Below are 9,790 nucleotides of genomic sequence, written 5' to 3'. Positions count from 1 at the left end.
TTGACAACAGCCCGAGGTAAAAAAACCCAACGGACCCAATGAGCCCGCGCTGCCACCCCAAGGCACTCCGAGGTCACAGTGTTCCTGAGCTGAAGCAGGGTGGGTTCCCCGTGCGGAGCTGCCAGCTGCTCCCGGCACGGTGCCGTGCTGCTGGGTGCGGGCCGGCCCGGCAGCAAGGCGCCATGGGCTCCGGGTTGCGGCACGGGGTCAGTGCCCGGTGCCGTCCAGCGCGGCCGTGCTCCCCGGCCTCTGCTCCGGCGACGTGTACAAGAAGTTGCAGCACACGTAGAGCGGGAAGACGAGCAGCCGGCTGTCCAGGTTCATCACCACCAGCTCCTGGGGCGGCAAGCGGAGGCGTGAGCGGGGCCGCGTTCCCGGCGCTGGGGCACGGCTCCCCGCGCCCCCGGAGCTGCTCCTCTCCCAGCTGTGGCACCCACAGGGCTGTGCCCCCAGCGGCGAGACGCGGCCGCCCTCCAGCAGACATTCTCTCAACACGATGAAGTTTACGGCAGCGGGGTCCTTATGAAAACTCGGCTCTGCCCCCAAGCGCGGGGTTACCCCGCCGGTGCTGGGGGGTGGCACCGCGGGGCTGGCCTCGTTAAGCCGCGCTAACGAGACCCCCAGCACCCTGCCCCAGCTCTCCGCACCGCACAAGCTCCAGCCGCCCCCGGGCCCCGTCCCACCTGGTCCTTCTCCAGGGTCAGGATCTGGTAGCCCGTGGTTCTGCTGCAGATGATCTTCCCGCTGCTGTCAAAGGAGGCGAGGCGTAACCTGCGGATGCAGCGTGGGGAAAGGGCTCGGTCCCCTCCTCCCGTTCTGCTTCCCCCCAACGCAAGCGCAGAGGGGAAGGCCTAATGAGCGATGCTAACGACGCGTCTCAGGCGCGAGGCGGGGGCTCGGGGCGGTACCTGAAGGCGATGCTGCGCCGGGGCTGCAGGCTGACGGAGCCGCTGCAGGGCTGGTTCAGCGTGTTCCGCTTGAAGATGATGTAACGATTGGTGTAAGTGATGAGCAGGTCGAAGCCGAAGTTGAAGCCGGTCCAGCGCCAGCAGTACTGCGGGCACAGCCACGGTCACGGGGCTGAGCCCCAGCCCTCGCCCCTTCCAGGGGAGCAGCTCTGCCCCCGCTGCCCTCGGGGAGCTGGGAGCTCACTTACGTCTCCGTCCTGCGCGAGCTTCCGGCCGCACCTCATGCTGCTCCCCTCCAGCTCCTCCTTGTTGATTTCTTGGGGCCTGCGAGCAAACAAACCAGCAGCACAGTGTACCAGCACGAGCAGGATGTGCAGGAGTGCTGAGCGCTGCCTGTGTGGGTCGCAGCTCGCTGCCAGACCCCCCCCATCCCCGAGGAAGGACTCCTCCAGGAGAACCTCTCCAGGTGAGGGCACGTTGGGGCCCAGCTGCTGCAATGCTCCATGCAGCGAGCAGCCCCAGCCCACTCAGCAAAGCACCCCGCCAGGCCGGGCACAGGGCTCCAGCAGCTCAGCGCCATTGGGTGACAGCAGGCACGGGTCGGTGTCTGCAGGAGGGGCAATGTCCCTCTGAGACACAGAGCGCTGCCCCACAGCCCTGCCCCACTTCTCCTCCACCCACAGGGCCAGGCCAGAGCCCTGGTGCGGGCATGAGCTGCGCTCACGTGGGACCACTGCTCCCCCTCCCCCCCCGCACGCAGCGTGGTTTCTATCTGAGCATGGTTTCTATCTGAGCGTGGTTTCCGCTTTGAGAAATAAGCGGAGGAAATCCTGCAATCTACCCACCCGGTGTCATTGTCCTGTTCCGCCCGGAGCATGGCAAACCACTGCTGCTTGTACACGGAGAACAGCCACTCTGCAACGACAGCACGACAGCCAGAGATGAGGCGAGTGAGGGCCAGGCAGCGATGCTCTTCGGAGCAGAGAAAGAAGGCTGGGTGCTAACAGCTGCACCTCCCGCGCTGTGGGGCGGATGGGTGCACACCGAGCAGGCCCCGAGGGCGGCGGCGAGGCTGTGTCAGCCCTGGGAGTTGGTGAGAGATAAAGCAGCCCAGAGCCAGGAGCTGCGCAGGGTGTGAAAGTTCCCTTGGCCCAGATAGCAGCAAGGCCGCGTCCCGGAGCACGGTGTGCCCAGGGAGGGCGGGACGGGGGAACGCCTGAAGCAATCCTCCCTGCAGGCAGCAGGAAGGAGCAGAAGGAATGAGCAAAAGGGAAACAAGGGAAGCAAATCAGCCTTCATTTACACCTCTCTTTCGATAACGAGCGGAATTCCCCATCTTAACACCTCCCTTGGCCGCAAACAGGGGCGGACAGCAAGACCCGGGCAGAGCGGGCCGTGCCTCCTTCCCCACTCGCTGGAGCTGAGCGCCCTGGGTTTGCAGCTCCCCAGCAGCGCTGCAGGAAGCAGCAGCTCCCTCCTGCCCCGGCCGCACGCTCCGCTCCCCACGCTGCCTCTCCCACTGCACCACTACAAAGCGGCCGAGCTCTGCCCGGCGCAGCGGAGGGGCTGTTTAACCCTGAGAAAGCAAACAGCCGGCCCGGGAGCCGCGCCAGGACGGCGAGCTCGCTCCGCCAAGCACGAGGAAGTGGGTTTCAAAGTTGCAATGGGAACGGGAAGGAGCTGAGGACGGCTCAGTGTGTGCTGCGTGTGGGGAGCCGGCTGTGGGGACACGGAGTTCTGCCCCGGCGCTGCCCAACGTCTGCTCTGCAACAGCTTCCAGGCCGACGGAGCTGCCCCACGCGGAAGGAGCCCGCAGCTCGACGTGGCACCGCGGAGCTGGGTGAGGGTTTAGCGACTGCCACAGAGCGAAGGCGTCTGTGCAGCTGCCCTGGGGCTGATCGGACGGGCGCTGTTTGCTGGGTGACTCACGGACACGGATCAGGTATCGCTGGCACAAGAGCAGATCCGGCCGGGCAGGAGCAACCCCACTGCGGCCACTCGCAGCGCTCTGCCTCCACCTGCTGCTCAATGCACACGGGGAGCGCAGCGATACCGAGCTGCTCAGACCTGCCTGGGGCCTGGGGCAGCTGTGGGGCAGGAGATGTCACCATCTTAAAGAAGGCGTGAGCCCAGAGCAACACCAGGTACAAACCTGGACACCAAGAGCAGCCCCCGGGGTAAGAACATGGATACCAAGAGCAACCCCCATGGAATACACGTGGACACCAAGAGCAGCCCCCGGGGTACAAACAGGGACAGAATGCACAAGCCCCAGGGAACGAACCTGGACACCAAGAGCAATGCTTAGAGTACAAAACTGGACACAAAGAGCAACCCCCAGGGCTCCAAGCATGGACAGAAAGCGCACCGCTGTCAAGGAGCTGCAGACAGTGAAAAATGATAAAGGGCTTCAGTGAGATGAAGTCTTTTTGTGATGCCTGGCTGCTGCTCCCCTGAACGGAGTGAGATGCAAAACTCAAGGTGAGGGAGGGGCTCAGGTAAGAGAACGCTGCAGTGGGGGAGGAGCAGGGAAACGCAGCTGCTACGAGGAGCACGCTGTGCTCAGATGGAAGAACAGAGCGAGGGGAGGATGCTTCTGTCAGCAAAGCTACCAAGGACAGCAATGGGAACAGAGGAGCGTTTCCAGGTGAGGTCTCCACTGGGTAAATCGCTTCCAGGCCGGCAGCCTCCAAGTAAAGAAGGGTTCACCTGCCCGTGAACCCAGCCCGCGGCAGCAAGGTGAGAACAGAATGGGCATTTTTATCCCTTTTTTTTTTTTTATCATCTTTTATCCTTGTCTGACGATAACGTTCGCGGCGGCGAGCGATAACGCCGCTGACTGGAATTGCACCCTCTGGGCAACAGGCCCAGCCCAGGGTGTCACCCCAGGAAGGCCAAGTGCAAACGGGAGCAGCAGGGAGCGCCCGACCCCCCCCCCCAGGGCACCCTGACCGTGCCAGCACTGCCCCTGGGGGTGGGAGAAGAGCAGAGGGCGCGTTGTGTTCCCCTCCCCCCAGCCCAGCGTTGTGCCAAACCCTCCAAGAAACAAGCTGGGTCTTTTTGGAAAGGGGCTGGTTGGAAAGCAGCGGGTGCACGCTGAGCATTCAGCCTCTGCTGAGCTGCAGGCAGAGGCACAAGGGATGGCTCCTGCAGAAGGGGGAGGGCTGGGAGCCCACGTACTCACCCGAGGGGATGAGCGCGTCCCTCTCGATGATCCTCGCCGACGCCAGGTCGCTGATGATGTACTGCAGGCGCAGGTGTGCGAACACGGGCCGGAACGCAGCGCCCTGCTCCATGTCCAGGAATGCAACGTTGCCCTCCAGCTCTGCGAGACAGCACGCCCGCGTCACGGGTCTTTTCCTAAGGGTTTTGCAGACCCTGCTTCTATGTGAGGTGGAGCTTTTGGCTCACCAGGCTGGGGGGGGTTACCATGTCAAAGACACGGACATCCAAATCCTTTCAGCACAAGCTCCTTCCAACCCAACCATCTTGCAGTGCTGTGATCTCTGACCTCCTTCCAACCCAGCCATCCTGCAGCTCTATGATCCTGGAGCTCCCTTCCAACCCAGCCATCCTGCAGCTCTGTGATCCTGGAGCTCCCTTCCAACCCAACCATCCCATGGTTCTATGATCCAGGATCTCCCTTCCAACCCAGCCATCCCATGGTTCTATGATCCTGGAGCTCCCTTCCAACCCAGCCATCCTGCAGCTCTGTGATCCTGGAGCTCCCTTCCAACCCAGCCATCCCATGGTTCTGCCATCTCTGAGCTCCCTTCCAACCCAACCACCCCCAGAAAGCACCATGTACCCTGGGGATGGAGGAAGCCTGTCACATCCCACTTGGAGCCCACACCTTCCACAACCCAAAGCCATGTCTTTCGTCCCCACCTCTCCTACGCTCGGCGAACCAGGCATCGGCTTGCGCTAGGAGCTGCTTCAGAGGCCCGTTCCAGGAAGGCACTAGCTGCAGGAACATCCACTAGGTAAAATAAACAAGCCCCAGTCAGCCTGGCAGGTTACTTCTCCAACGAGTAATACATGCATTATTAAAGCCATGTCTCCGTAATGCAGTCACTCCCATGGAGTTTCCCATCCTCCATTCAGCGCTTACAGTAAATTTCATGAGGGCTCAAACTTGCTGCTTTACGCAGCAGCAACTCAGGAGTGTGAGGTCAGCGCCCTGGCCGAGCCCCGTGCCAAGTACCTTCTTGAGAGCAGTGTACAGATCCATCTCCACTTGCATTACAAAGAGGTTAGAAGAGCTAATCAGCTGCTTCATGAGGTTTATGCTGAAAGGAAAAATAAAGTAACGATCACAGGGGTTCGGAGAGAGAAAGAAAAGACAGAAATCCGAGCAATCCATCAACAGCCACCAACAGAAAGGCACCAAAGTTGGCTGAAAATTAACTGAAGGGTGAATACCTGAGTTCTCTGAGGAGTTCAACGCTCTGGTGAGTCATCAGGTTGTTCAGGAGCCACTCGAGGCACCTAGGTTAAAAGCAAGGAGTTAATGCCTTCCTTCCTTCCTGTGGATGTCAGCGTGCCATGTAGGAGGGCAGTGCTCAAAGCAGGCAGCTTTAAACGATCAGGAATGAAGCCGGGCATTACTGCTAATTAGGACCGTGCGGTGATGAGCAGTGGAGAGCTCTCCCTCCTTACCTCTTCTTCACCGAGTCCAGCCCGTACATCCCTGCGGAATTGTAATAGCTGCACACGGTTTTGGCACTGATGGTTTCCTTCATTGTTTCCCCGCACTGCAGGATTAACCCGTCCTGCAGGAAGGGGACGGGGGGGGGGGGAAAAAAACACCAACAGAAAGACTCGGTTTCATTTTCCAAGCAGGAAGGGGGAGAGACAGAGCAGCTCATTGTCCCGCCCGAGCAATTCCCGGTGCCACAGCGACCTCTGCTCCACTGACAGCAAACAGGGAGGGTTCCCTTGAGCTCCACCACCCAAAAGCATCAGCAGCTTCAGGGCAGCACAAAGGAGCTGCTCCAGCGCTTTCAGCCGCTTCCAGACACGGCTGAGAACCTCATCCACGGCTCAGCCGTGGCGTTAGGGTTAGGGTTAGGGTTCCCAGCGCAACCCCCGCGCTGCCTCGCGCAGCTTTCGCTTTCCTCGCTGCAGGAAAGGCCTGGTTACTCACGAGCTGCAGCATGCAGGCGGCCGCCAGGAGCGCAACCACTCGGCCGGGCTTTATCAGCACGTCGTCGCGGTACAGCGAGCCGAAGGCCACCTGCAGGGCTGGGAGGAGCACGGCGCTCAGCCCGCGGGGCCGACGGGGACCAGCGTGCATCTCGAGAGCGTCGCCGGACGCCGAGGGCTGCACTCACCCTCTATGTCAATGTTCTGGTCGGGGATCTCCAGCTCGATGGTGTCCATGCCGGATTCCTTCCAGGAGCCGCTGAACATGCTGCAGAAGTAGCCAGACTGCGGGAGAGAGAGAAGGAGCTCGAGTTGGAAACGTCGCTCAAATGGAAACCACGGACAGCAGCAGCGCGCGGGACCGGAGGGCGTTAACGTTTCCATTCACGCAGAGCAGAACACACCGAGGGAGCTCTGCGCAAGCCGAGGCATCCCGGCGTGCTGAGGAAGGGCCGCGCGTGGTCAGTTTGTTTCTGAAAAAGCACTGAGAGAATTTGGACTGCGTGTCTGTGACCAAAGACAAGAGCCCGGCAGGGCCAGAAGAGCCGTGGCAGCTTTTTTCCTCCCAGCCACAGCGGCGCTGGGGATATAATTAGTCCAGGAGCCGCGTCCTTAACGATACCAGCGGGCAACAAATCCTGCGGGCGTCAGGGAACGCCGCTTTGGGTATTAAAGGAAAAAAAAAAAAAAAAGGCATGCAAGACATACAAATTCGTGTACAAGGTCGTAGCCTCGTACCAAGGACACATACACAGACACCACCGATGGAAATATACCTTTATAATTAAGTGTAAGGCATATAAAACTAGAGGGTGATAGGTTTCCGTCCAAGGGGAGCGAAATGCGCTGCTCTGCTAGGACTCATGACTTTCCTCCCCAGCAGCGGATGTGCGCATTGGGAGACGCTATCACCCACTGACGTTTACCTGAGAGATCAGAAAAATAAAGGCTGGTTGTAGGGCACCGCAGCCCCTGAGCTCCCCGCTCGGCGGCGGTTGTGCGGACACTGATTGCGGGCTGCGCTGGCACCCCTCAGTGGGAAAGAGGAGGCGACAAGAGAAGAATATCCCAGCTCCCGCGCGGCAGAAGGCGTTGCGATGGGAAGAGCAGCTCCTGCTGGCGGAACGCAGCCACGTACCTGACGCAGATACACTCTGTGCAAGTTCCACTCCTCTCCCAGAGCGCAGATTTTGATGTCGCTGTTCTCGCCGTTCAGAAACAGAGTCTGGTAAATATACGTGGAGGTGCTTTTCAGCTTTTTCCTGCGTGAGAAGGCGACAGAGACACGCTCCTTTCAAATATCACGTTAGACAGAAACGCTTGGCAAAAAGCAGCTGGCAGCCGTAGGGTTCTTCTCCCCGGAGCAGTCAGATCCCCTCTCCCCTGCCCTTACCCCCCAGGCGCTCCCAGATGAGTTCCCATTGTTACCAGCATTCCCCAGACCCCCCCAACACACCTCAGACCAAGCAGAACATCCCAAACTCCCTTGAATAAACCCCAGAACTCCCCAAAATGACCCCAACTCCCCCCCAAGGGGCCTCAAACACACCCCAGACACCACCATACAGGCCCCAAACAGGCCCCACGCCCCCCCAGCACATCCCCAACCTCTCCCAACAGACCCCACAAATGCGTCCCAGGCCTCCCCAGCACATCCCAGACCCCCTCAAACTGGCCCAGATCTCCTCTCACAGGCTCCAGGCCCCTCTGGCACATCTCAGATCCCCCCAGACAAGCCCCAGGACCCCATGAAAAGGTCTCCAACAGGCCCACACCCCCTCAAACAGGCCCCAAGCCTCCCCAACGTGCCCTAGACCTCCCCAAACAGGCCCAGGCCCCCACTAACAGGCCCAAGCCCCCCCCAGCACAGTCCAGACCCCCCACAAGTAGGCCTCAAACAGGCCCCAGAACCCCCCCCCCCGCCCCCCAGCCCCCCAGCATGCCCCAGGGTCGCTTAACACGCCCACGACCGACCCCCCCAGCCCCCAGACCTGCGCGGGGCGTTGTGGAACCGCTCGTCCCGCTCGCTGTCGCTGTCACTGTCGCTGTCACCGGGCCCCTCGCCCCCCCCGCGCTTTCTCTTTCCTCCTCGACATCCCCTACCCCCGCCACCGCCGCCCTCCCCCGCCGCCCCGTCGCCGAGCGAGGGGCCGCCCCGCCGCCTCAGCAGCCGGCTGCTCAGAGAGCCCATCGCCGCCCTCCATGTGGGGAGGAAGAAGTGACGGAAGAGCCTCAGCAACGGCCGGCGGCGGCCATCATGCGCGAGGGCGGCGGCGCAAGGAAGGGCGCATGCGCAGAGCGGCGACGCGACTCGACGCGCATGCGCAGAGGCCGACGTGCGAATGTGCGCATGCGCCGATGGCGAAACGGAGAGCCGCGCTTGCGCAGTCCGCGCGGCGCGCGTGCGCCAGCTGCCTCCTGCGCATGCGCGCTCTACATCTCGCACATGCGCAGTGATACGGAAGGACTCCGTGGCGGAGGCTGGTCGCCATGGTAACGGCCAGCAGCCATGGAGGGCCGGGCCTCCTCCTGCTCCTCCCCCGGCAGCGGCCATGCCCACCCCCACGCGCGGGGACACGCGAGGGGACGTGCTGCTCGTCACCCCTCACCACCGCCCCCCGAGCTGCCTCGCCAGCCCCGTTTTGGGCGAAAAACGGCCCCAGCGGGCCTTGTTTCCACGCACGGCCCAAGGTCCTGAGCTGGCGCAGGGCAGCAGCGCTGTGTGATCCCCACATCATCGCCGGTTGCTTTATTTAGGGGAAAAAAAACAGCAACGCTCAGATCCAATGGAGGTGTGAGGAGCCCCCAAGGCTCAGGGGTCAGGGGGCTCTCAGCGCTCCCTGAAACCCAGGCCCCCCCACCCCCAACTCCCCAGCAGCCCACGTCCATCAGAGTCACATCCATCCCATAATGTCCACGTTGTGCTGGGTCACCTGTGGGGCAGAGTCCCTTTTTCGGGGAGATCTGCCCCAAAATGAGCCGCCAGGGGTGCTCCGGTGTGCAAGCCGGCGATGTCAGCCTTATTTTTAAAGGTTTCTCCTCGTGTTTAAGGGTTTCTCCTTATTTTAAAGGTTTCTCCTCGTGTTTAAGGGTTTCTCCTCATTTTCACCATCCCTCACGCCTCGTGCTGCGTCCCAGCAGGGCCGCGGGGCGGTGGGATCCCTGTGCTCTAAATGGTGTTCTCGAAGATCTGCATGGAGCTCATGATGTCCGCATCCTGCCACAGGGACACAGACGCGTCGCAGCGGCCGGGGGGGAGGGGGCACCCCCGCGGGCGTCCCCGAACCCACAGGGACGGCCCTGCTGGGGACAAGGATGGGGGGGAGGGGAGGGAGGGGGTGACCCCAAAGCCAGCACCGGCGGTGTCACCTGCTGGCACGTCTCCAGGAACTCCTCGTAGGTCACCACGCCGTCCCCGTTCCTGTCCATCTTCTGCAAAGGCAAAGCTCAGCGGGGACATCCCCGTCCCCATCCCCGTTCCCGTCCCCATCCCCATCCCCGTCCCCATGCCTGTCCCTGTCCCCGTCCCTGTCCCCGTGGCAGAGCCTCACCTGGAAGAACTGCTCGACGTGCTCTGCGGGCGCGCTGTCCCGTGGGGCGGGCAGGGTGCAGCGTCCCATCATGTCGTAGATGGATTTCATGATCTCCAGCATCTCCTGGGGGCGGACAGAGCTGGGGTGACACGGAGAACCCCCCCGAAACCCCCCGCTGACCCAAGGGTGTCACCTCCCCCCCCC

General features: G+C 61.8%; 2 protein-coding genes across 3 annotated transcripts in view; both read right to left on the bottom strand.

Annotated features, from left to right (window-relative positions):
* On the bottom strand, positions 7–8,365 carry GMCL1 (germ cell-less, spermatogenesis associated 1). 2 transcript variants are annotated; one of them, XM_021375029.1, is made up of 14 exons: positions 8,045–8,365; positions 7,192–7,315; positions 6,242–6,338; positions 6,055–6,152; positions 5,568–5,680; positions 5,331–5,396; positions 5,113–5,197; positions 4,797–4,887; positions 4,093–4,233; positions 1,754–1,823; positions 1,157–1,232; positions 909–1,054; positions 684–771; positions 7–336 (listed from the first exon to the last, which is right to left on the bottom strand). In XM_021375029.1, exons 1-14 carry the CDS (start codon positions 8,242–8,244, stop codon positions 208–210), a joined length of 1,524 nt encoding a protein of 507 aa, XP_021230704.1. In that variant the 5' UTR covers positions 8,245–8,365; the 3' UTR covers positions 7–207. The 2 variants fall into 2 exon arrangements, with proteins under 2 accessions (XP_021230704.1, XP_021230705.1); XM_021375030.1 differs by lacking the exon at positions 8,045–8,365 and adding an exon at positions 6,830–6,979.
* Positions 8,044–9,790, bottom strand: part of LOC110387029 (calsenilin-like) — a 4,626-nt gene continuing 2,879 nt past the window's right edge. Inside the window, exons 4-6 of the mRNA XM_021374723.1 lie at positions 9,605–9,761; positions 9,423–9,485; positions 8,044–9,270 (exon numbers count right to left, since the gene is read on the bottom strand). Coding sequence (XP_021230398.1) covers positions 9,223–9,270; positions 9,423–9,485; positions 9,605–9,761 — 268 coding nt within the window. The 3' untranslated portion in view covers positions 8,044–9,222. The remainder of the gene's footprint in view (positions 9,271–9,422; positions 9,486–9,604; positions 9,762–9,790) is intronic.

The sequence above is a fragment of the Numida meleagris genome, chromosome 21, assembly GCF_002078875.1.
Source record: "Numida meleagris isolate 19003 breed g44 Domestic line chromosome 21, NumMel1.0, whole genome shotgun sequence".
Lineage (NCBI taxonomy): Eukaryota > Metazoa > Chordata > Aves > Galliformes > Numididae > Numida > Numida meleagris.
Note: the sequence above shows the minus strand (reverse complement) of the source record. Positions and strands in the feature narration are given on the sequence as shown.